Source organism: Pleurodeles waltl, chromosome 12 (assembly GCF_031143425.1).
Source record: "Pleurodeles waltl isolate 20211129_DDA chromosome 12, aPleWal1.hap1.20221129, whole genome shotgun sequence".
NCBI classification, from domain to species: domain Eukaryota; kingdom Metazoa; phylum Chordata; class Amphibia; order Caudata; family Salamandridae; genus Pleurodeles; species Pleurodeles waltl.
In genome coordinates, this window is record NC_090451.1 from 138917115 (window position 1) to 138944546 (window position 27432).

Here is a 27432-nt window from a genome sequence, read left to right on the forward strand (position 1 = left end):
ATGACTACCTCCTCCACCTGCAAATCTAGCTTTTTCAGCTCAGAGCTTTTCTTGACATCGCTGAAGGCTTCACCAAGACTTCTTACAAGGGCTCACCATCATCAACGGCCTCCTCTCAGCTATAGCTTGCTGTCTGGCCCCTCTGAGGGCTCTACCTTCTATAGGAAATCTTCAGAATTTCTCCTTAGTCCGAAGGTAACTCTTGATCGGGGTGAACCTGGGACTGTATCTAGCTGACACTCCATCATGGCTGGCTTTAACTTGTGATTTGATCCCAGCCTCGTTCGACCAGGTACCCCCAAGTGGAGTTTTGTTCTTTTTCATGCTATTGTTCACTAAAAACTTAAACAATTCATAACTCTGGATCTACTGATTGGATGTAATTTATTTTGGTATTATGTTATTTATTAACATTGACTCTAATTTCATAAATTGGTTTCTGAGTTTTCTTGTGTTATGTTTTCACTTTATTACTGTTTGTGTGTTGCATAAATTCTTTACACGTTGCCTTTAAGTTAAACCTGACTGCTTTCGTGCTAAGCTAAAGGAGGGCTAAGCACTGGTTCATTTAGTGACTTTCTGTGGTTCACCCTGACAAGTATTGTGTTTATTATTTAAGTGTGACTTCCACTCCCTAAACGAATAGGTCCTCCATATTTGGATCTCGCTATGACAGAAACACACTAATAATTGATGAGTCTGTTTTCACCATGAAAGAGGAAAAGCATGGGGATGCTAAGTCATTGGTGCTGCACTGAAGGCATGCCTTAATTTTCTGAAGCACTTAGTTGTTTTTTCTCTCTATCTAAAAAGAATATTTTTAGGGTCTGTCTTGTGCCACGACACACAGAAAAGACCTTCTCTGGAAAACACATTTTACCATAAGAATACGAGCTGTCTACACTCTGCCAGTATAGTGACTGCTTCACTTTCTAGTTCCATGAGACAAGATGGAATATTTTTCACACCAATAAAGCATTTAGATAGCTCAGCATGTACTGTGTTTTCACAAGTTCTCCATTACCTGTTGATGATGTTCACTTACAGTGTAGGACGATATTAATGTATTAGCCAAATATACCACATCAAATTGATGTAATAAATCTTGAAGAATCTTGTTAGTTGAAATGCTGTAACTTATTTGTGGAAGCCTTATATTACCTGAATGACATTACTAAATATTCATAGCAACCATATTTTGTAATTAATCTCGTGTTCCATTAATCTCCAATTCAATTGCACACCAGGATATATGCTCCTCTTAAATACAACTTGGATTACCAGTGATCATTCTTGAATTGTTCAGGTGATACAAATATAATAGCAAGGGATGTTTATTTCTAATTGTAATAGTGTTTAATTCTCTGCAATGTATGCATTGATGCATCTCACAACGTGGTATTGGTGCAAATATTTTGCTGTAGAGCAAGTGTCATATAAAACCTTTTGCCAAATTCTTCAATTTTGTCTCTTCTCTCTGAGTAAGGGTGTATATTCTTCCACGCACCATCTTTGCCAACTGGACCTAAACAATAGCACAGTTATATATGTGATCTGGGGGTAAATCCTCAGCCCTACTTTTCACAAATACATCAGCAAAATCAGCATATTCCAAAGGTAACTTACATTCCATGCTGATGTCACTGTGCTCGTTTTTACTGAAATTCTTAGTCATTGGAGAACAAATGTTCTGACAGAATTCAGGATCAAAGGATTAAGAGGCCTCTCTCTTCATCATAGGTTTCCATTTGTTATAATTACCAGTGCTTTTGACTTTAGTAAGTGTAACAGAAGGTACAAATTCATATAATATGAACATATAAACACCTCTTCTAGAGGGTTCTAACATATTTATTCAAACTGGGAATACAATATTTCAATAAGGGCTGAATTGCCAAGGAAAGGGCTCTGTTTGTTTAGTATCATTTAATAGGAAGTATCTAGATACACCGTGCACAAATTATATTTCCACGTCTACTATATGATGGGACCTTTTATAAGAGGTCTTTGAGCTAAAAATATCTTTAATAATGAACTTGACCATAGCTTAACTATTAGCTGTCACAAATAAATTGTTAAGGACGATTACATGAGATTGTGACAGCTTGATGAAATCACAGTCAGTACTAAATACAGACAAAACCGAAAGAGACATTCATTAAAATGGTTTAGTATAGAATCATAACGTAGATTTACATAGAGTGTTATGATCTATCACTACATAATTTTTTCACTTTTGCTTTCACTGTCTTTTTGGCCCAAGTAAAATAACTCTTAATTTGTTTATCATAGACTAGTAAAAGATAGCCATTAGAAAACCAAACTTTTCTTTTTTTAACAGAGGAACAATCTAATTCTTTGGCCGTTAGATGGCAGCAGAGGCTAATCTTGTGCATGTTACATGGCGTCCCTATCTATGACTAGAACGAGGAAGGCAGCAGGCATCCAATGGTATCTCACTTCAATATACTTTGTTTACTTTCTTCCTGGAACGAGAGCATTTATCCTGATTAAATTGGGACAACAGATCCTTAACTCTTATATAGGACCCTGCCAACATGTTTTAAAAAGGGCCTTAAACAATTGGCTTATTTTCATGGAATGATCTATGACCTTCCATAAGCCATTAGGTAACTACAGAGCAAATTTCATGTTTATTTATTAAAACATATACTATAGCCTCAAGTTTGGAAATAACAATAAGAAAATGAATTATAATCTATAATTTTTCTTTAGATGTTGATGTAAAAAAGCGGTATTATTGATACCACACAAGGGTTACATGAAATGGAAGGCCGATTGGCAAAGTTTTATTGTTAACATGACTAGGATGGGTCTGATTGCCATCAAAGAGGGGTGAGTACCTCTTCAAATTGGTTTAGTTTCCAAATTAAGTAGGTACATTTTGTCTCTATCTCCTATGAAGTTGATTCATTATCACATAAAGAAGTAGTGACCTCATGTCAAACATGGCTTTGATAATATAACCATATATGATAAGTTGTACTGTTGAATTAATAGATGCTGACCAGATGGAGGGCAAAGTGCTGATACATGCTTTCTGTATTGTATTTTAGGTGCTTCCTATTTCAATATTCTGTCCTGATGATGACCCCCTTGAATTAATTTCATTTTTTTGGCGTCAAAACATTGACATTGAAATTGAAAATGTGAATAGGCTTTTGAAAAATTCAGCAGATTCACAGCAACTATTGTTATAGGTGCTTATCTGAGACCTCATGCTTTTAACCACAGTTTGGTTTTAGTTTTCATGTAAACAGCACTGTAGCACTTATACTAACACATAATTCACTCACACTGTGCCGTTATACAGGAGCACCTTAATTACTTTACTTGAAATTGTGGAATTTGTGGATTTTAAGTTTCCAATAAATGTGATATATGATTCACAAACTTCATTGGTACAGAAATTCCTTTATGGTACAACCACTGTTGTGGACGCCAAACTCAGGCAGAATTTTAAATATTTAATGCTTCCGGATATTATGGCACCAACACTAAAATGTTAGTATGCCTGGGGCAAAGCTAACAACCTAACATGATGATGGATCTAGATGACTTGTAGTGATGGTGCCAGATATTGTAATATTATGCATATTGTAATCTGGGGCCATGGGGCTGGTAAAGAGGTAGACCCATCTGTAACTCATGTTTTGGGCTAGAATTGCTGGGCATATTCAACCACAGACTGGGCTGCTGCTTCAGGAGACAAGGAGGGCTAAAATGGAGTCATACCCTTGTTAGGTCTGTGTCTATGCAAAGCTAATGAGGCTGGGTCAGAAGCAATTGCATGTGATGTTGATTTCCATGACCAAAAGCCTGTTTTTGTAGATACACAGTTAATATATATTCCAAGTCTGGAGAAACTGTTACAGGAAAGTAACTTTTAATCAGCATATGTCCCTTGAAAGCTTGAGCTTTATCTTGTACAGTGTAACCCCAATTCTCATACAAATAAATGTTTACATTCCAAGAAATGTTTATCTCTTACTCCAGATCCCAAAGTCTTCATGCAGTGAAATGTGCACCATGGGCTTCAGAAAATCCACTCGTGTGGGTCAAGGAGTCTGCTGCTATGACTGCATCCCGTGCTCCGATGGAGAGATCTCGAACCAGACTAGTGAGCTTAGAAGGGTCCACCTTAGAGAGCAGTCATTTTACTCCATAGATTCTTCACACTCTGGTATAAATACATACTGATTAGAGCTTTTATATATACCTTAGAGCCAGTATCTCTAATTGAACCAAACAGCCAGCAGAATGGCTGCATATATAAACCAAAGAAGAGAGTATCGGTATGTAAGTGACACAAGGGCAGCATGTCATGTATGTACTTCTGTATGTGGTATTTGAATACCATGAAACTAGGCAAATGGATGTGCTGTACATGGTCAAAGGCAACAATACAGTCAACAAGTAATTGAAGTGATGGCTGGGTTCTGAGAGTGGAATTGAACCGTGATTTACTGACAGGGTATTCAAATGTATCTCCAGCAGTGTACCCATCCTAAGCAGAGTACAGGAGTTGGCAGACATCACACCAGGGAATACTTTAATCTCTACAAATGGTGAGAGATATTTGCACCAGACAGAATTATGCATCACCTGCCCTTCCTAGAGTATTACCATGAGTACTTTCATTTCTATGGCTCCATTTACTTCTGGTTTCCAATAGCCTGATAAAGTTAGAAATCAAAACACACTGTTTTCACAAATGACAGAGGAGCAAAGAGACGGTGGGAGAGAGGACAGTGCCTCATCCTCTCTCGCTAATGTCTACAACCTCTTATTCAAGCCTGACCTAATCCTCACCCTAATGCATGCATTTGCCCTAAGACCAAGCAATGATGAGGGACCTGAAGGAGTGACTGCTGTAATGTGTCAGCTATGAATTTCTCTTTCATTCGGTCTTGCGTTTATGGGGTGGCTAGAGTCCACGGAATGTACGTGGTACTGAGCGCTGCACAATTGGCCCCAGGTTCTATGAAGCAGCCAAAAGAAGATCTCGTCATTTTTATGGTTCAAATCTCTTGTATCAAGTTCTTTTACATATACACCCATCTACAGCCAAGGGTCAGTGGGAAATGGCAATTGCCAAGCTTGTTTTCATTATGCAATGCATAACATAAAACAACTGTGAATAAAATCCCCCCTCACCCTCAAAGACAGCTATCTGAATTGGATTAAGAGATTATACAAGGATCTGAAGAATCCAGACATCCTAGGGCTCCGCATCATCAGCCTAAGACCTGGGCAGTCTACTAGTCATCTAGAACATGAGATGTGAGCCACAGTGTATCACATATTTACAGCATGTGAATTCTCTAAATTCCACAGAGAGGAAGCAAATAAATGAAGCCCATAATGTCTCAAAGTTCTCACTCTGTCAGATGCAGTAATTTTCTCCATCCCTACGAATGTCCAAGAGACCATATATTGAGTCCTATTGTTCAAGGACTTTGTTTGTACCCCAGAGGGAAGTTATGATTTGCTTCCCTGCACATATTGGTAAGGAAATTAATTTACCATTGCGGATCATATTACTTGTGCTTGTTTATTGGAAACACCAAGAATGATATATGTATGGAATATGGGATCTGTGTTTCAAAACTGGTATCTACAGGTTTGATTAATAGTTTACTAGATAGGGTACTTCACCACAGACAGACAGTCTGTCTGCACTGTTTTGATTTGTATGGACCGTCATGTTTCCAACATTGGTGTTAAGCTGGTTCTGTAGTCGGAAACCCTACAGCAGCTGACCTACAGAGTTGGGGCCATCAGCGTAGGTACATCAGACCATCTGCCCTACTAAGAACAGATGCCCGATGTACTTTTTGTCAGTTCCGGACCACCAGTGAATGTCTGAGTAGATGTGATATTGTTTCCGAGCTGCAACATGTTCCCCAATATTTGTCTGACCTTCCAGGCTTTCTTGCCTTAATCCTCAATGGCCTTAGGTATTCATAATTGGAGATTTTTAATAGTGCTTCACTCCTATGGATGCATCTAGAGGTGGTACGGTTCTAAGATGTATCTCCCCATTCTCTCTGGATAACCATTCTGTCAATCACAGATTCCCAACTTCTCTGGCCTGGTGTTTGTTGCTAGGGATAACATGTGAATTGAATTGATATATTTTTGATAGAAGTAATTTATCATTCTCTTTGGTGATCAGCCAGTTTTCAAAATATCTAAGTGGTTAAATGACATGTGGTTAAACTGTCTTGTTTGTAAACCAGTGTCTAATTTGAAAGCACCAGAGCCTTTCTGTCTCTGGTATATTTTATTCTTGGTTAAACTGTATTACACTTGTTAACTCAAAGAGTAAACCTTTTTTCTTACAGCCTTGCTCTGTCAAGATGGGAAACTCGCCTGCTTGGTGCCAGGTGTAAAGCCTGGATTCGTAATTATTGGTGTGAGCAATGACCTCATTGAGCAAAGTGGTCTAGACTATAGGGGAGGAGTAAAAGCTCTCATGACCTATATTTGTTTGGCAGTAAGGGGACTTTTCATATGAGAGTGCTGGATATTAGCTGGTCAATAAATCACCAACTCTTTTGTGAGGGGGCTTTTTACACGTGGGCTGATGGCACTATAGTGCAAGACACTAGCTTTGTAAAATATGCCAATTCATGGGAAAATAGTAGATTGGGCTGATAAGACAGACAAGCCAATGTAAGTGAATGTATTCATATTTTTTTAAGTTTGCCAACCCAAGCATTTTCTTGAGAGATACTGCTAATTCCACGTACCATACAGAAATGTAATATGCTGCTATTTTGTTGCCGCCGCCAAGAACAAAGCCCACCACCCAACACATATTTACACTATTTACACATCAAAGAGTCACACTCACTCTTCTGATTCAAGAGGGTCACCACATCTGTGCTTAATGGCCAGATATTCTGCTAACCCCCCTGTGGGAAACTGACCCTTTGTTGCAATACACTCCCCACACACTTTTTGCCTGGCTTCTGGATGCAACTTGGACTGGAGTGCACTGGGATCAGGTAATTGGATACACTTTTAGCTACCACTAAAAGTTCCTAGTAAAAGGTACTTAGGTACCCAGGGTATGGGGTACTATGGGTAGGCTTCTGAGGGCAGCAGCACTGATTGTGCCACCCTCCAGGGCCATGCATGCAGATGCCTCCAGCACTGCCATTGCAGGCTGGGTGTACTGGTACAAACCTAAAACACAAACTCAACATAGCACACTGCCTGTGTGCCCTGTCCACCATACACTGCATATACTATGGGTAAGACACCCCTCTGGAAGGCCTTACAGCCCTAAGGCAAGGTGGATCATTTCATATGTGAGGGCATAGCTGCATGAACAATATGCCCCCACTGTGTCCTTGCCAAACCTGGGACATAGTGAGTGAACAGAGCAGTTATTTTAATACATGTGCTGGACACTGGTCAACACGAGTTTGCCAGCCTCATGATGGCCACTCTGAACCCTGGGTTGCTTGGTATCAAGCAACTCAGAATGATAAATCCAAACTGGTACCAGTATTGCATTTATCTCTAAATTACCAAGGGGTCACTTTAGAGATACCCTGTACAAAAGCTAACTACCGTGGCATGGTTGCTGACTGGTTCTATCCAACCTGCCACCTCCAGACACCCAATCTACAAACCATGGGGGAGATATCTGTATCTCTGGTTTGTAGAATAGTGCCCTTCCTAGGTGGAGGTGCTAACACCCCCTCCCTCAGGAATGTGCAGTTCCCTGGCGGCGATCTTCAAAGGGCTTACCACCTTTGAAACTCGACCCCCAGGCTTGCTGCTAGCAGCAGATGGGCAACCCCTTTGCATACCCCCACTTTTGGTGAAAGCAAAGGTGGAAACTACACAAAGGGTAGGGGGAGTGGCCCCATCTGGCATGCACCACCTCTAAGGTGTTGCCTGTGAGATGGACACTCCATTTCATTTTCTTCCATCTTAGATGGAAGGAAATAGCCAATCAGGGATAGGGAAGGCACCCTTTCCTCAGGAAGTGGTGGCTGTAGTGGGTGTAGCCACCCAAAGATAAGTGTCCCATTGGACACTGCCAAGCTCCCCCTAAAACATTTGCTAAATTCACCAGACCAGATAATCAGATTTGAAGGATATAAAGAAGACCAGCACCAAGAACATCCAAGGCACGAGAACTGTGGACCTGCTGCACAAAGAAAAGGTGCCGAACCAAGCCTGGTGCACCCAGGAACCAACAATCGCGGCTGCGGAGCTGCTAAACAACTGGACCTCAAGAACCCCAGAGGACTTCCAGGCTTTGCCATTCGCCCAAGAACTCCTTCCAGAGTGGAGGTACCACTCTGCAACAAAGAAGAAACCAGTAACCCAGTGAGGGTCACTTCCCCGAATGGCCACTAACTCAGAAGTCGCAGCCAGACCTGATGACATACCAACGATGGCAAAGACAAACCCTGCAAGTGTGCCAAGTTTGATGGCATTGGGCTTTCCAGTGGTCCAAATGTACCTGGGCACTAGTCAGCTGACATTGGACACCAGAAAACTAGCCCACCTGGGGCTGAAACAGGACCAGGAGGAAACCCCAGTCAAAGGACTTCAGGAACACCCTAAATCCCTGCCAGATTGCCCCTCGTTGTCCTGCAAACAACCTTTGAAGTGACTTACCTCCAGATCCAAAGGCCATCTTTGCGCACAGCTCCTGGCTCACCGATTCATTCTCCTCCCGGAGGGTGGAGATGAAGTCCCAGATCTCTGTGGTAAGTTTGCATTGTGAGCGCACATTGAGAAGGCTGCATACAAGTTGGTGTTTTTATTCTGGTGGTGGGCTGGTGTGCCTGCTGTTGCAGATGAAAGGCCCCACTGTGAAGCATGGGTCGGCACAGTGGCAGTGCTTTTTGTAGCATCCAGGGCTGAGAGTGTAGAGCTCGGTGATGGTGTGCGGGGGACAGGAGGGTCAGGGGTCGTGGTGCTGGGTGTGGTCCAGCATGGACAGGTGCAGACAGGCTTGCATTTGGCGCAGTTTGTCCACTGCGTGGTAACTCTGCAGCCTGCATGAAGTAGGTCCTGGGGTAGAAAGGACTTGTGTTGGCAGGAAGAAAGGTGAGCGGGAAAACCCGGTGGGAAATCCTCAGGAGCGGGTAAATGGCAGCAACTGACTCCAGCTGGAAAAAGCAGGAACTGGAGGACACAGGCAAGTGGCGGGCTAGGTTTCCAGGTGCCTGCCATTTGCCTGTGCCTGTGCACTTCCAGTCTACATCTGTGACTTGAAGTTCTGTTTACATTTTGTAATCATTTATTATAACTGAATTCAAAATCCCTCTCCTCCTGAAGTAAGTCTTTTCTTCCAAGCTCCACTATCCTTGGAGAGTCAAGTTCACAAAGGGAGTAAATTGAATATCCAGTTGTAGTTCAAATTTGTACCCGAGGCTCTAGGACACATTCATCCTGGTCAAAGATTTGACTTTTTCACTCGGGCCTAATTTATATGTTGACGGAGAGAGAACTCTGTCACAACGACAGCAGTGTTCCATCACCCCAACATGGTGGCCGCTCACCCTATTTAAATGTGGGCAAGTGATTTAACCAGAGGCACACCTCTAATTCTGCCCACCTGAGTTATATGGGTGGAATTAGAGATCAATTTTAACTGCCTGTCACAACCAGGAAAACCCTGACGGGAAGGTACAGTGAAAACTGCTAAATTCTCCCCTCCCATAGGAAGGGGAGCATTTTCTTTTTTATTTTCAAAAAGAAATCCTGCGTTGGTGCAAGGCACCCATCATTTTAGTGGTTCCCTGCACCAATTGCAAAAAACATTGGCAGGAATTGCTGTAATGGTGGTTCCTGCCAATGCTTTAGAAATGTCCCCCAGCTTGGCAGTCATTTCGAAATTAGGGAGGTTGCAAAGCCGTCAGGGCAAGAGAGTAATTCACTCTGTTGCCCTTGAGGAGAAACAAGCCGCCGGTCTAAATATAAATCAGGCCCATCTGCCTTCATTACAACATTGGCAGTAAAAGCAGCTTACCGCCGTGCAGAAGACTGCCAACACACCGCCGCGTCCGTGGAAATCTGCCACAGCAATTGTGACCCACAGCACGGAATCCGCCAAAATTCAGACACCCACACAAGTCAGCCACACCAAAGGTCAGTGATAAACTGGCGAAAACAAAACATCCACCGTCATGCCAACAGAAATACGCCCACACGACACACGAATCCAAGCGGCGGTCTTTCAACCGCGGTATTCCATTGGCGGTACACACTGCCGCGCTCAAAATACACACACACATACAAAACACAGCCACATTGGACAATTCAAAATACACACACCTGATACACATATACACACCACTCCCACACACCAAATACAATATAAAACTCACACCCACATCCCCTACAAACCCCCACAAACCCCTACAACAACAATTGAGAAAGAAGCACAGAGAGAGACACCACAATCAACAATACTAGCATCTACAGGCACACCAGATGATCACCCACATAACTTCCACGCACCTCACACAACACCCCACTACATATCAGCACACTTATCACCACACACACCACCCCACACATCACCCACACCACCCCATGGCACTGCAAAAACACCCCAGGTTCTCGGAGGAGGAGCTTAGGGTCATGGTGGAGGAAATCGTCCGGGTAGAGCCACAGCTATTCGGATCACAGGTGCAGCACACCTCCATTGCAAGGAAGATGGAGCTATGGCGAAGAATAGTGGACTGGGTCAATGCAGTGAGACAGCATCCAAGAAATCGGGATGACATCAGGAAGAGGTGGAACGACCTACGGGGGGAAGGTGCGTTCCGTGGTCTCAAGACACCACCTTGCGGTTCAGCGGGCTGGCGGCGGACCCCCTCCTCCTCCCCCACAACTAACAACATGGGAGGAGCAGGTCGTGGGGATTCTGCATCCTGAGGGCCTCGCAGGCATAGATGGCGGAATGGACTCTGGTAAGTCAAATCTTAACTATTACATCCCCCACCCTACCTGCATGCCATCACATACCCCCACCCTCACCCTCACCCCCATCACTCCAACTCCTCACAAATGTCCCAACATCACAAACCACGCATCCCAACACAAAGCCCTGCATGCTACACCAAAGCATGGACACCCGTCACCAAAGCATGCGCACTGCACAAACCCATACACCCCCCTAAACCATCATCACACAAGGTTCCACACAGGAATGCAAGCACTGGGGTACACGGTCACCCACCCATTGCACACCATGGCACAAACAGATGTAATAAACATCCTTTTATACCCCTGAAGGACCCCTACCCAATGTCACTGGACAGGAGGGTCCACACATGTCCACACCACCAACAGAAGAGGCCCACAGTGATGACAGCAGCTCAGTCCAACTGGATCTAGATGACCAGCCCGGCCCATCGGGGATCTCGGCACAGTCGGTTCCCATCACACAGTCACAGGCCACTACAGAGCTTCCACCCTCTGGAAACACCAGCACAGCACCCACCCAGCGGGCCCATACCTCTGTCCCCAGGACACGTCAATCAGCAGTGTGTCCACCACTACAGGGAACCCAGGCTAACCCACCACCCAAACAACAACAGGGACCTGTGGGCAGTGGCAGTGGGCACACGGTCCAGGGGACAGAGGCCCAGGAACACAGGGGAACTGGGAGGGCTGCTGTGCGACAGGGGGAGGACAGGCCAAGGGAACCCACTCTCCACGAGGCCCTCTCCTCCATCATGGGAGCCTACCACCACTTCCAGGAGACAATGGCAAAGGTACTGGCCAAGTTTCAGGAGACCCAGCTCCTGCAGGAGGAACAGTATTTGGGCTTCAGGGAGGAACTCAGATCCATCAATTCCACCCTGGGCACCATCGTAGGGGTGCTGAAGGAAGTACTCAACACAAGGAGGGACACTGTGGCACAACAAGGGGCCCCTGACACTAGCATGGACGATGAACTGCCCACCACCTCCGCTGGCGCTAGTTGACAGGAGGCACCGCCACAGGACCACCACACCAGCACCCCACCCCCTGCAGAGGGAGAACCACCCCGCAAACGGTCCCTGAGATCCAGGACAAAGACAGAGAACGATGCCAAGACCCCCGCCAAGAAATGAGACCACCCTGAATGTCATCCTTCTGTCCCACTTTGTCACCCTGTCCATCCTTAAGCTGCCCCAGCTCCACTTCCTATGCCCATTTGGGCAATGCACTGTGAGACTAATAGACTGGACTCTGCCATGGACATACCTCCACCATCAACCCCTCACCATTTTGCAACCCCATCCAATATTGAGCACTTAAATAAACACCCTTAAAGCACAAAACAATCTGGAGTCAGTCTGTGATTTCGGAATAGTGTATTAGCAATTATTGTGGCAAAAAGCTATTTCAATTGTAATGTCAACATACCTATGTCACACAGCTCTAGTCCATGAGGAATCAAAGCAGATGTCACACAGTGCGACCCACATCTGTGAAATCGTAAGGGAAAGTGACAACTCAGTGACCATACACTGGGTGAAAATGACAAACAGTAGAGAGGTAGTAGTGTTAAAGTACATGTAGTAGGCAGGTTTGTATTCTTACCTGTGTCTCACTGGAAATATTGCAGGATCACCGAGTCCCTGTTGTCCATGTCCTCTTCTTCTGCTTCCTTGTCTTCACTGTCCACAGGCTCCACAGCTGCAACAACACCACCATCTGGACCATCCTCCTGCAGAAAAAGCATCTGTTGTCGCAAAGGTAAGTTGTGAAGCATACAGCAGGCCACGATGATCTGGCACACCTTCCTTGGTGAGTAGAATAGGGATCCACCTGTCATATAGAGGCACCTGAACCTGGCCTTCAGGAGGCCGAAGGTCCACTCGATTATCCGCTGTGTTCGCCCATGGGCCTCATTGTAGCGTTCCTCTGCCCTTGTCCTGGGATTCCTCACTGGGGTCAGTAGCCATGACAGGTTGGGGTAACCAGAGTCACCTACAAATGGTGAGGGACAACTGTTAGACACACACTAACCTGTAGGGATAACCCCAGACCCAGACAACCCTTCCCACTGTCTTGCTTCCAGATTCTCACCTAATAGCCACACACAGTGCCTCTGGAGTTGACCCATCACAAAAGGGATGCTGCTATTCCGCAGGATGTAGGCGTCATGCACTAAGCCAGGGAACTTGGCATTCACATGGGAGATGTACTGGTCTGCAAAACATACCATCTGCACATTCATCGAATGATAACTCTTCCAGTTTCTATACACCTGATCACTCCTGCGGGGGGGACCAAAGCCACATGGGTCCCATCAATGGCACCTATGATGTTGGGGATATGTCCCAGGGCATAGAAATCACCTTTCACTGTAGGCAAATCCTCCACCTGAGGGAAACCGATGTAGCTCCGCATGTGTTTCAGCAGGGCAGACAACACTCTGGACAACACGTTTGAAAACATAGGCTGGGAAATCCCTGATGCTATGGCCACTGTTGTTTGAAATGACCCACTTGCAAGGAAATGGCACACTGACAGCACCTGCACTTGAGGGGGGATTCCTGTGGGATGGCGGATAGCTGACATCAGGTCTGGCTCCAGCTGGGTACACAGTTCCTGGATTGTGGCACGGTCAAGCCTGTATGTGATGATCTCATGTCTTTCCTCCATTGTCGACAGGTCCACCAGCGGTCTGTACACCGGAGGATGTCGCCATCTCCTCACATGTCCCAGCGGCCGGTGCCTATGAAGGACAACAGAGAGCACAGAGTCAAACAACTCAGAGGTACGTACCCACAGCTTATACAGAACACAAATCCTAATCTGAAAAGTGGCCTGTATGTGTGTTGAGTCTAGGCCTAGGTATGTGTGACGCAGTTAAAAATGAAGCCATGTGGGCCCCTGAAATGGTGGCTGCCTGACCTCTAAAGTGGGACAATGGAATGTGAGGTAACTGTGCTGGCGTTGTACACCGTCGCGGTAGGCCGTCGAAGACCGCAGCGCAATGCTGCATTGGTTAACATTGGACCCTATGGGTCCCAGGAACCAATGACGATGTATGCCGGCGGTGAGGGTACGTACCACCGGGGACGTGACTGCCATTTTCTATCTGTTCAATCACTCGATACCTGGTCTTTGACAGGAGAGGACCTACACTGCAAGTGCTGCTGTGACCTCGGTCTGGAAGAGACAATGGCTCGAGTGTCTGGGGAAAGGGCCCCTGCCTACACATCGGAGGAGTTGGAGAAACTCGTGGACGGGGTCCTCCCTCAGTACACACTACTCTATGGTCCTCCAGACAGACAGGTAAGTACACTGGGAGCATGCTGTATGGGCTATGCCTGTGTGGAGTGGGGTGGATGTAAGAAGGGGGGGGAGATTGCAGCGTGCATGAAACGACGGTGAGTGCATGTGCCACATGGCAAGGGTAGGGATGGGGGCCAATGACTGTGATGGTGCACTTGGTAATAAGTTTCTCTTCCCCCTATACAATTCATGTAGGTCAGCGCTTACCAGAAAAAAGATATTTGGCGTGCCATCGCCAAAGGACGTCCGGACCCTGGAGGTCTACCACAGACGGAGCACACACTGCCGGAAAAGATGGGAGGACATTCGTCGCTGGAGCAAGAAGACGGCGTGGGAGGGGTACCCGTCGCACCATGAACCCCCTGATGTTCAGGATCCTGGCAGTGGCGTACCCGGAGTTGGATGGGTGCTTGAGGGCATCACAGCAGCCACAAGGGGGTGAGTACACTCTCATCCTGCTGATTTTGCACGCAGTGGAGGTGTCTGGGTGGGGGAGGTGGGCTGTGGATTTCCCTAGGCCAAGGCGAGTTTAGTAGGCAAGGTCCCTCCGTAAGGCAGACCATGTGGCACCCCACCCCACCTCTGTAGAGTGCCAAGTACACCTAGTCATGCCCCTGTGTCATCCATGTGTGCAGATGTCATCCATAGCCTAGCAGGCCATTTCCCAGGGATTGAACAGTGGAGCGCGGCATAGTGCAGGGGGCTTCTGAGTCTGTCGTGTCCGCCAACGGTAGTGGTAATGCATGCACTGAACATGTCTTTCTTCTGTCGCCCCCCACCCCTTTTGTGGTCTCCCTGTTCTTGTGTGCATTAGCATCATCAGGCGGAGGAGCAGTGGCACCGGAGCACGAGGGAGCTGCATCCCACATGGCCCTGTGGGGCGAGACAACGGACTCGGAGTTCACCAGTGGGATGGAGGGCGAGGGGTGCTCCAGTTACCCCTGCTGCCCTCAGCGAGGAGGCCATTGACCTCCTCAGGTCCCTCACTGTTGGGCAGTCTACCACTTTGAATGCCATCCAGGGTGTCGTAAGGCAGTTGCAACAAATGAAATGCATTCCTGGAGGTCATTCATTTTGGTCAAGCGGCCCTTCATCAAGCTTTTCAGACTCTGGCCTCAGCTCTGATGGCAGCCATTATCCCTGTCTCTAGCCTCCCCCCTCCAACTTCCTCCACCCAGACCCAATCCCCTGTACCCCAGTCTATCCCAAGCATACCTTCAGACCAGCATGCACACGCGTCAACACACAAGGGAAGCTCAGGCAAACATAAGCACCACACATCCCACAGGCACTCACGCAAGCATCACACACATGCAGACAAACCAACATCCACTGCCTCCACTGTGTCCCCCTCCTCCTCGTCTCCCTCATCCCTCCCAGTCTCGTCTACACTCACACCTGCATGCACTACATCTACAGCCACTACTGCCATCACCAGCACACCCACCACCACACCCCGCTCACGTGCAGTCACCACCCCCACTACCATTCACACGTCCCCTGTGTCCTCTCCTAGTGTGTCTGTGACGCCACCTCCCAAGATACACAAACACAGGCACACACCCACCCAACAGCAATCCACCTCACAACAGCCTCCAGCGCATGCACCTTCACCCAAAGTCACCAAACAAACACCTCCTACAAACACAACATCTTTCTCCACTCCCAAACCCCCTCCAGCTACCCGTCCCAGTGTCTCCAAAAAACTTTTCCTGTCCAACCTTGACCTCTTTCCCACACCTCCCCCATCCCGTCCGTCTCCTAGGGCCCGACTCCCCAGGTCCCAATCTAGCACCTCATCCACAACATCTCCGGGACCAGTGGTGCCTGCAGTCACCAGAATCTGGAGTGCACCGGCCACCAGGGCAGCCAGTGTGGCACGGAGCCACAGCACGGACAGTCCCCCACCTCAAGCATCAAAAGTTGGCCAGTGCCCGGCGGGAGAGGGGGAAGACGCCAGCCACCAAAGCCGCTCCCAGGGGTCCCGGTGGGAGTGTGGAGTCAGCTGGGACACCTTCCAAGGTGGGGAAGGGCCACAAGAAACCCAGAAAGTCTGAGAAGAGCAGCACGGTGGAGGAGACCGCCATCATCCCTGCTGCCCAGGAGGCCACTGCCATCATCCCCGCTGCCCAGGAGGCCACCGCCATCATCCCCGCTGCCCAGGAGGCCACCGCCAGCACCTGCCCTGCTGTCCAGGAGGCCACCGCCAGCAAAAGCCCCGCTGGGCTAGAGAGGACCGCCAGCACAAGCCCCGCTGGGACAGAGAGGACCGCCAGCACAAGCCCCGCTGGGCTAGAGAGGACCACCAGCACAAGGCCCACTGGGCTAGAGAGGACCGCCAGCACATGACCCGATGGGCTAGAGAGGACCGCCAGCACAAGCCCCGCTGGGCTAGAGAGGACCGCCAGCACAAGTCCCGCTGGGACAGAGAGGGCTGCCAGTACAAGCCCCGCTGGGCTAGAGAGGACCGCCAGCACTAGCCCCGCTGGGACAGAGAGGACTGCCAGCAGCTGAGTCACTGCAAAGGAGCCCGCCGCCTCAAGCACCGCTACACAGGGCGCCGCCGGTACAAGCACCGCTGACCAGGGCACCAACGCTACAAGCACCGCAGAACAGGGCACCGCCGATACAAGCAACCCTGAACAGGGCACCTCCGCCTCATGCACCGCTGAACAGGGCACCGCCACCTCAAGCACTGCTGAACAGGGCACCACCACCTCAAGCACCGCTGAACAGGGCACCGCCACCTCAAGCACCGCTGAACAGGGCACCGCCGCTACAAGCACCACTGAACAGGGCACCACAGCCACAAGCACTGCTGGCCCATGAGCGCCAAGGGCACTGACGCTACTGAGTCCGTCACGAGCAGGATGAAGCACTCTGGGTACAGAGCCCCCTCCAGAACCAGTGGATGTTGCCATCCACTACCTCTGTCCTTGGTAGGATGAAGCACTCTGGGCACAAATCCCCCTCCAGAACCAGTGGAGAAAGGCATCCACTACCTTAGTCCTTGGCAGGATGAAGCACTCTGGGCACCATGCCCCCTCCAGATCCAGTGGAGAAAGGCATCCACTACCTCTGTCCTTAGCAGGATGAAGCACTCTAGGCACCATGTCCCCTCCAGAACCAGTGGAGACTGTCACCCACTACCTCTGTCCTTAGCAGAATGAAGCACTCTAGGCACCATGCCCCCTCCAGAACCAGTGGAGAGATACATCCACTACCTCTGTCCTTAGCAGGATGAAGCACTCTAGGCACCATGCCCCCTCCAGAACCAGTGGAGACGGTCATCCACTTGAGAGACTGTGGCTTTGCACTCCCCAGGATGGAACAGTGGGCAAACCACCCACCATATAGACTTGAGAGACTGTGGCTTTGCACTCCCCAGGATTGAACAGTGGGCCAACCACCCACTGTAGAGACTTGAGAGACTGAGGCTTTGCACTCCCCAGGATTGCACAGTGGGCAAACTACCCAATGTTGAGACTTGAGAGACTGTGGCTTTGCACTCCCCAGGTTTGCAATGTGGGCAAACCACCCACTGTATAGACTTGAGAGACTGTGGCTTTGCACTCCCCAGGATTGCACAGTGGCCAAACCACCCACTGTAGAGTCTTGAGAGACTGTGGCTTTGCACTCCCAGGATTGAACAGTGGGCAAACCACCCACTGTATAGACTTGAGAGACTGTGGCTTTGCAATCCCCAGGATGGAACAGTGGGTAACCCACCCACTGTATAGACCTGAGAGACTGTGGCTTTGCACTCCCCAGGATTGAGCAGTGGGCATGTGGCCCCCCTGTGGATTTGGCGTTGTGCACTCAACCGGCTGAGGTGCCCCCACTTTCCCTCCCCCTGAGGTGCCTGTTTTCTTGCTCTCTGATTCCCCTGCAGTGTTCTCTCCATCATGGTCGGGGATACACTCATTTCCTTTTGTCTTTGCATTCTTCCGGGGGTGTTGTGGGTGTAACTATAATGTATAAATATGTATTAGTGTGTGTGTTGTAGTGGGTGAGGGTGGGGATGGGGGTGTTGCGTGTGTGTGTCCCTGTTTTTTCCCTCCCCTGTGTCGTAGGTGCAGTACTCACCGTTGTCTTTGCTGCCGACGTTCGTGCTCCTGGTAGAGGAGCAAGAAGATGAGTGCTGGCAGGATGTGCAGCTCGGGTTCCATTGCGACGGATTCCTCGTGGGGTGTGTAGAGGTGAGCGTTTTCCCTTCGAAGTCCTGTTTCCGCCGTGTTTTTGTCCACGGTGATTCCGCCCCGGAAAAGGTGGCAGATTGGTAGGTTGTGATACTGTGGGCGGAACTTTGTCTTCCGCCTGTCTGTTGGTGGTGACCACCAAGCTGTTTGTCTGTACCGCTGTGGCGGTCGGAGTGTTAAAGTGGCTGTCTTTGTTGGTGGTTTCTGCCACGGTCGTAATTCCAATTTTTTTACCGCCGGCCTGTTGGCGGTCTTACCGCTGCTTTAACACCGTCCACCAGGGTTGTGATGACCACCATAGTCTTTTAAGTTCCAAGCAACCACTTAAGTACACTTGTGAGGCCCCCAGAATATCAGGGGAGGTACTAAGAGATTCACAGGGTGTTCGGCAGAGGGCAACTGCGGGGTCCAGTCACTGGTCAGCCGGGTACTTCTAGGAAAAGACCTTTTGCAGCTTGTTGTCTCCCTATAGTCTCACAGGTCAGTCAACAGAGCCTTAGGGACAACTTCTTTGTCTAGGGTACAAGAGGGAGCAGGTCCAGTCCTTGAAGGATCCTCTTGGGTCACAGACAGCACGCCCAGTCCACGTCCAATCTTCTGCATGTCCACAAAGTGCTATGAGAAAAGCTGGATGTAGGTCCTACTTTGTAGGGTTCACCACCCGTTGTGGATGGGGAGTGCCCTACGACACTCTTAGTTCCTCTCTGACAAAAGAAGTTCACGCTCTTTGCCCCTCGCCAACCTACCTTTGCAGTAGTTCTTGTTTGCCTTGTTGCCTGAAATGCAGTGTGTTTTGGCAAATCAAGGAGGGCAAAGGTCTTCAGCCACAATAAACTAGTGATCTAAGACTGGGGGGGTCTGACAGAGGAGTGTACTATGGTAATCATAGTTCCTCCCACATCTACCACTAAACTCTAGTTTGAAGCAGGCACTGTACCTGCCACAAACCCAGAGACAGGCATCTGGTTGGACAAAAGCAGCAACCTTCAGCAACCAGAGAGTGGACTCACAAGAATTGCCTTGGCATCCTGTTCTTTCCATTTCAAGTGTGCCCGAGTGTAGATTTGGCTCCACAGTCATGTCAAGCAGAATTTGAAACTGCATTGTCAAAAGAAGTCTCACAGTCTCCGGACTTTATATTTTATTGAGCTCAGATGAGTCATCCCTGCTTATTTAGATCAGTTGATCGCTTGCTCCTAGAGGATATTTCACACTTCATGTACACCTATCCAAAGATCAAGGACAGGTTGAGAGCTTGCAGAGGCTTATGCTGATTAGCCTTGTTACATTTTATGCTGGTAAAAAAGGAAAATGTACTTTTCCTTAATATTCCCTTAAGATCTGACTTCACCATTTAGCTGGAGTTTTAATAATTATGAAAAATTATTGTTTAATTATTTTTCTTGCTGGTCCCTTTCCCAAGTTTGCAGTATTAGTATTTCAATCTGTGCTCTGGTTTTCAACATAGGACAACTAAGCATGCCACACTGAAAATAGCTTTTAGGGCCATGTCACTGTAAGGACATGCTAAAACTAATTCTTCATATGTCACACTTTTAAATTCCATGCACCTTACATTGGGGGCTGCAAGGCATACATAAGGGGGACTTATTAACATTTAGAAGAAAGGTTTTCTCTTGTCAAAAGGGGATATTTGCAGAGCTTACACTACTGATGTCAGGCTACACGTGGCAGGGCGAAAGACAAGTTTTCCTAATAAAACTAGAGGGTGGCATAATATGCACAGCAATCCACATGTGACAATTAAACTTCCATGCCATAGCTGTTTTCCGTACCATATATTGGTCTTATAGAAAGATAAATATGGCAATCAGGGATTAGCCTATTTAACCATCTTTAAAGGAGTAGCAGAGACACCTTACCTCTGGTTAGCAAGGGTAAAATGCACAGGGTTCTAAAGTCAGCAAAAATATAGTGACCAGAAGAAGGTGAAAAATCTGGGATGACCAATCAGAAAAGCAGGATTTCCTACAAGGGACACTAGAATGAGAATCCCATTGCCATTTCTTATCTAATTTTTAATGAATAAGAGGTGTTGTTGACTCAGCCACTCTTTTCAGGTGTTACATAGAACAGTTATTGTTAGGAGGCCATGAGCCTCAACCAATAATCATGATTTGCTAGTCCTACTCTACTGAATGGTGAATACACTTGATAGACTTTAGCAAAAAGGTCTGACCGGATAATTCATTTTTTGATTTTCTGTCTATTGTTCTTGAAGGCTCTCACACGAGGATCATCCTAGAATAGCTGCAGAAAATCCAGAATTTTCTCCCATAATACAGTATTTATTACGAACCTTTAGTATAGAAGACCACTGCCTTCTCCAGAAGAGGGAGTGGTTTGCTTTTTGTGATTTGGCCCTCATGCAGCTAAAGATAAACTTAATAGGAAGTACAATTAGGATAATTCTTCTTGCAATACCATTTACTTGACAACAGAGTTTTCCAACATTCATCTTTGTCATGTTCTCTCTTCAATGGATATCTAAGACACCAAGGTAAAATCAGAAAGAGCTTCCAAAGTAAATACCAACTGCATGCTGATAACATTACGGATGGTCAGGTAGGAGTCCCTCAACAGTCTTTAATAATTCTTCAGTTTTTTAGACTACTAGAATCTAGTCTAAGCTAATTGAGTAGGGGCCTAAAAAATTGCCTTTTCTATTTTTTGGCATTGTGCCCGATTACAAGAAGAGGTTAATCTAATCAGTATATATCGAGAACAGTAGATTGCTCAGATATTTTGGCCATGAAATCACTCAGGTTTTACTCAGAGAATCTGAGTCGCCATGACTCAGTAACTCAGCCAGAAATGAAATCTCAATTGGAGTTCCACTAATGCCCTAAAGTGGTTATCTAGCTGCTACATCTGTGGGGCAATATCGAGATCTTTATTTTCTACAATTGATTGTTAAAACACACTTTATTTAAAAAAAATATGTTAAATCCTATAACTAATTTTGCAGAGTACAGTGGTTTGGATATAAGATAAGTGGTGGATGTTGCATTACTCATGAGAATCCACTGTTGAGGAAACATGGTGCACATGGTGCAACTTCTGTAACCAAATGCTGAAATAATGACACACAGAGAGGTGAATGGAAGTAAGCTACATGAGGGCACAACGTTCATAATGAGATCTGTAAAACCTGCCATATTGCCCAGAGGGCAGTGGCAGACAAGAGTTTCAACAATTGTCAAACTACTAAGAGAAAGTTTTTGAGTATGAAACTGTGGAATGTTTTTACAAAGAATTGTTAGAAACCATGAAACAGCTCTTAAAAATGTCCATCCCTGTTGTGGACCTTTAATGATTTACCTTTCTGTGGTCAAATTACTCACATCAGAAGTACCATTACTTAAAGCCATGTTTCTGTGAGGTAAGACTCATTTCTAGGCTGTTCTGTACATATTGGCCAAGATTCTTATTAGACAGCTTTTTCACCATTTAGTGAAAGAATCAATCACTGCCAAAGTATCAAATGTTCTTTTAATATTTCAAGATTGTTTAAAGTGTATGAAATACCTATAAATGCTTTTAATTCCCTCAATATTTTTTTTCAAATCATACAAAACTGGGAGAAAGAAAGGGAAGAAGAAACCATATTTTAGTGGCATCTCTAAACAACAAAACTGAAGAAGCAGCATAATCTTATAACAGCCTTTCAAGCTGCTACCAAGTATAACAAAGTTACATTGTGTTGACCCTTTCAGGAACATATAAAAATGCCTCATTCTTTTTCACTTTCCTTTCTTTGAATCACATTTTAAGTTTGTGGTTGTGCAGGTGTTTAGCATGCATTTACACTGATGAGGGCTGGTTTACTGTTATTATAGGTTTAAACCTAAAACAGGATAGCCTACATTTCCTATCTTGTTGAAGGTTGTCCATATGTGATAGGTGGACTACTGTTGAATATGTATCAATTGCTCCATATGGAATACATGATTTGATCTCACTGGCATTGTGCCTAAACTTAGCATTTCTGGGTTCTGACTAGAAAATAGTGCCTCAGATGAGTGCACAGGGTTCTAGTATGTACTAGCTTGAGAAAAGACTTTCCTCTCTGACTCCAAAAGTGGAGTGAAATCCATAAGTGGCAACTGTTGGGTCTTACCAAAACTGAAAACAGCAAGAGACGGCTTTCCCTGCTGACCTGTGTCAATTCTGGACAGACCTAAACCTGATTCAGATATGTGCTTCACACCTCAGAACTTTTTATGTGAAGCAGTGCACAACCCAGAGCACTGAGGTAATATCATGGAGGATAAAGCAGTCCAGATACAAGGTTGTGAAAGTTCACTTCCACCTTCACACACTGTCCCACACCACTTTTACAATAAAGTAGCCATAATGATTAACAAACAGAGATGAGGCGTTTGGTTGTGGATTATGAGAGGGCCTAAAAGGCCCTTTTTTATTTCTTTATTAAAAGTTCAGGAATTACCTAGTCGTTCTGGTGGATTGAATAAGATCAGCATGACATTAAACAAGGCCAGAAAAGTCTTCAGCAATCTGTTCACTCTAGAACTCAGGAAGCAAGATTCCAAAGCATTAGCCAGAGAGTGGATTAATATTTTACACGAGTCTCTAGAAAGAAACTTCTAGCTGTTTATTCTGGGTGAGTGAAAGTCAAAGTAAAATTGCTTGGCCATATGTTTCTACTCAATTGCATTTACAAGCACCTGCAACCTCCTTAGAGGTATGATAGGCAAAAAGAACTTGGGAGTAGGGTCTGAGCAAGACTTTTCAGTCTCAGCGAGAACAAGGATCTAGTTAAGTGTGTACACACAGGGTTGTATTGTGTTCCATGGAGGTACTTAAATCACCAGTTGCAATATCTTTATTAGAGGTTATACTCAATTGCTTAATTCATACAAATGAAGATGAACCAGATCAAACGTAGCAAGCCCTTTCACTTGAGAAAAGGTAGATGGGCAAAGTCAAAGGTGATGGTGTTCACTCAAAAACCACTGCTACAGTTATTCTGGTGCCTGCCCACAAATCACTTTTGCAGCCGTACTGGACTTTAGGTTGTCATTGCCCTAGATGCATCCTCACTGCAGCCTGCGGATTAAGGTTACTTAAGCAACATTTTTGCATACCGAATCAATGATATACAGATAAAGACTTGTGCCCTCATTTAATGTTTAACAGGCAATCAAAGAAACTTGACAACAGAAGCATCAACTCTACTGTCCCAGCCATGGATGATTTACCAGCATTAGAGATTATCACTGAATCTGCATTTATTCTTCATTAAAATCAATACTGTCCTTCTGATAAAAGAGAATGACTTCTGGTCCCCCAGGCCTTTATAATGTTCTAGACCCATCAACTCTTATTTTTCAATTCTGAAGACAGATCAACAAGGCTGAGATCATTCTTTGGGAAAAAAACTAATTTATTGGGAAATGTTCTTGAAAAGCCGAGGTGGTTTTTCCCAAAAATGGATTTGTCAGAGGACAACAGTTGTGAAAGCTATTAGGTGAGCTGTCAGGATATTCAAAACATTTTAGCAGTTCTGCTGTTGCCAATCACCTTCAAATGCTGTCTTAGATCTTATGTTACTTGGTGCAATATTGCGCCAATCATTCTGAAAAGTGTAGCTTTTAGAGTTGTTCTAGATTATGTACATAGCTGGTTAGGAGCCACATATCATATACATTACATAGAAAACATTTGTAACTTTGTCAATGATACTTCTATGAATGCAAACAATTATGTATTAAAGTCAAAACGTGGTGCTATAGAACAATAGCAGTCAGTCAGAGCTCTGCTTGTATGACCACAAAGTTTGTGGAAGCAAATCAATAACTTAATCGCTAGATGAAAACTTTCGTTAGGAACCCATTTAGATATTTTATGTAATATCGTATTATAATTAGGTAATATATAAAATTTTCAAGGCCCTGATGCCTAAAAAGGTAGACTTAAGATGAAAGGACCTAGGACACAAATAAAAATCTCAATTAACTTTGTGCAATAGTTGTTAGTCGGTTCCAAAAAGCTTCTCTGTATTTCTCAGGAGTTTGTGATTCATGCTGGCCATGTCATCCTTCATTGACAAGCATCTTTTCAAGCATGTGAAAGGCTTTATGCACAGGTGGGCTGTAAACCACCAATAACATGTATGTGGTGCAACAACAGTGTACAAAGGTGGAATGAACAATTTCATGAGTAAGTGAAACAAACACATTTTGGGGTCCTGCATTGCAAGGAGGTTTGTAAATTATTGTGACCCTTGATCCTCACATAGCAACATGGGTATTAATACTGAATGTGAACCCATGTGGGTTTTGCAATAGACAATATTGGCCCTCAGCAATTAAGAAACGAATAAGCAAATAAAAAATGTATGTGTGAGCTTGGAATCACATCTTGGAAACTCCTTATTCAAAGTAACTGCTCTATTATTATTTACACAAGAAAAGTCACTATGACTTTTTTCTTCTATCTTCACTATGTGAGTATCTTTCCCCTACTACAAAACCTTTTTGATTCACTCTCTAGATTGGCATAAAGAAATGCTCTTGGCTTAAATGAGCATATGTAATATTCATCTTCACCTATTACAGGTACAGGACAGATGGGCAATGTTGGAGTAATATTTAAAAAAACATTCTTCTCGGTCAACAAATGCTATGTATGTGTTAGAAGCATGTCACATTAAAAGATACATGTAAAATGTTAATTTACCATTTTGCTCATGCCTTTAAGTCACGTGTAGTCAATGATTGTATTTGTGTTCTCCTCTCATGGACATTTCTCTCTTGTTCAAGATTCACCAGACTGCACCAAGTGCCCAGATGACCAATGGTCGAACGAGAAACGTGATCACTGCATCCCTAAAACTATTGAGTTTCTTTCCTTCCAGGAGCCTTTGGGTTACATCTTGGTTACTGTGACAATAGCTTGTGCCTTGGTTCCTATTGTAATCCTAGTTGTCTTTTTCAAACATCGAGATACTCCAATAGTCAAAGCCAACAATCGAACACTGAGCTGCCTTCTTCTTGTGGCCTTGTCACTCTGCCTTCTTAGCACATTTCTCTTCCTAGGGCACCCCACAGATATCACTTGTATGCTCCGGCAGGTTATCTTCAGCATCCTCTTTGTCATGTGTGTCTCTTGCTTATTGGCCAAGACTGCCTTGGTGCTGATGGCATTTGGAGCCACTTACCCAAACACCACCGTCAGAAGTGGGTTTGGCCCTAAGGTGCCAGCCATCATAGTCTTTACTTGCACACTTGTACAGACTCTGATATGTGTTATCTGGTTGGCCTCATCCCCTCCTCACGCTCAACAAAATATGAAGTCCCTGATTGGGAAGGTGGTGATTGAGTGCAATGAAGGCTCCCCACAAGCCTTTCGTTCTGTTTTGGGATATATGGGGCTCCTGGCTCTTGCTAGTTTCTTGGTTGCATTTCGAGCTAGAAAGTTGCCTGACAACTTCAATGAAGCCCAGCTCCTCACATTCAGCATGGTGACCTTCTTAACTGTTTGGACTTTGTTCCTTCCAACGTACATTAACACCAAAGGGAAGTACATGGTGGCTGTGGAGGTCTTTACTATTATATCCTCCTCAAAGGGTATCGCAGTTTGCATATTTTTTCCCAAATCCGGCCTGATCTGAACAACATGAAGGGTAAGCTAAGTCATTTTGATCATGGAACTAAAAGCGTCCAGTGAAGAACAGAAGAAAACAATTGGTGAAGAATGGGCAAGTTCAGAAGAGACACTTGTTTATTCTGCACATCTCTATTAACAGTGTGCTTGATGCTGAATATGGTGCATATCTTTCTGTTCTGGAATTATGACATAAACATAATCAAAATGGTTACATAAAAGGATTATAGAAATACCCTGTTAAAACTGTTGATTAACTCTTTGATTCATTTGATTTATTATTTTGATAGGCCTGATGCACTCTGGGCCCATGCTATGAATGTGTTCGCTCTTCTCTGTTCTACAAAGGTATGAATAGTTTAGAAAGTTTACCACATATATTGTTTTAAGAGTGTATTCACACAGTTGAAAAACTACATTTCCTATCATACCCAGCACCTCAAACTACATTTTCTGTGATACTTAGGGATGATGCACTAAGATGCTGCATTACTTTGCGCAGAACGTCGGCCCATGATCCTATTGCAGATAGACTCTGTAGGAGCTGCAGCATCCTGGTGCACTGCACTTTGAACTAGATAAAGCAATTTCACACAAGAAAGATGGTGTACTACTTCATCAGAATGATTTACTGCGTCCATGAGGAGTCATCATTTGTTTCATTAATAGACATGCACATATAGGTTTTGCCCTTGTTTAGTGACAACAGGCTCTAAACATTTTGATTTATCTCCTACAAGATCTACCAGCCTTCCTAGAAACACATACTTCCATAGAAAAGCGGTTCTTAAACCGTGGTCTGGGGAGATCTGGAGGTCTGCAATGACTAAGAGGCGGTCTGTAGACTGGCTAGAAAATTAAATAATATTAACAACTTATTCAACTGTATATAAAAAAAAGAAGCAAAATATAACATATAACATTTAAAAAGATTCTGTAAATGTGAAGGAATTTGAAATAGGAAACTAAAAACTAAATTAGTAAATTAACTTGCGGAAGCAGTGCAAGTGCATCAAACAGAATATAATATGGATGATGGGTGACCTCAATTGAATTTAGAAAAGCTTCACTCTTAACATTAAAACTCATATTGTGGTTACTTTATGTTTGCATGTGAGTTAAATACAATATTTCATCATACATGTATTTGTTTGATGGATGACAGGTTTCATATTTATATGCATTGCTTTGCAGTTCACATCATCAAAATTACTTAGGTCGGGGTCCCCAGATTCCAATAATTATTCAGTGGGAGTTACTGGATTCCAGTAATGATTAAGTAAGT

General features: G+C 45.2%; 1 protein-coding gene across 1 annotated transcript; it reads left to right on the forward strand.

The window, feature by feature from the left end:
• Positions 1–26154, forward strand: LOC138267090 (vomeronasal type-2 receptor 26-like). Its single transcript, XM_069215939.1, has 3 exons — positions 1–195; positions 4018–4141; positions 25304–26154. Exons 1-3 carry the CDS (start codon positions 1–3, stop codon positions 26152–26154), a joined length of 1170 nt encoding a protein of 389 aa, XP_069072040.1.
• Positions 26155–27432: the final 1278 nt, after the last annotated feature.

What these genes read in the sequence shown, in the direction of transcription:
- LOC138267090 (XM_069215939.1), top strand. Translation starts at nt 1, where the DNA reads ATGACTACCTCCTCCACCTGCAAATCTAGCTTTTTCAGCTCAGAGCTT. An exon ending in AATTTCTCCTTAGTCCGAAG is followed by an intron (nt 196 to 4,017) that starts GTAACTCTTGAT and finishes CTCTTACTCCAG; the next exon opens with ATCCCAAAGTCTTCATGCAG. An exon ending in AGAGATCTCGAACCAGACTA is followed by an intron (nt 4,142 to 25,303) that starts GTGAGCTTAGAA and finishes CTCTTGTTCAAG; the next exon opens with ATTCACCAGACTGCACCAAG.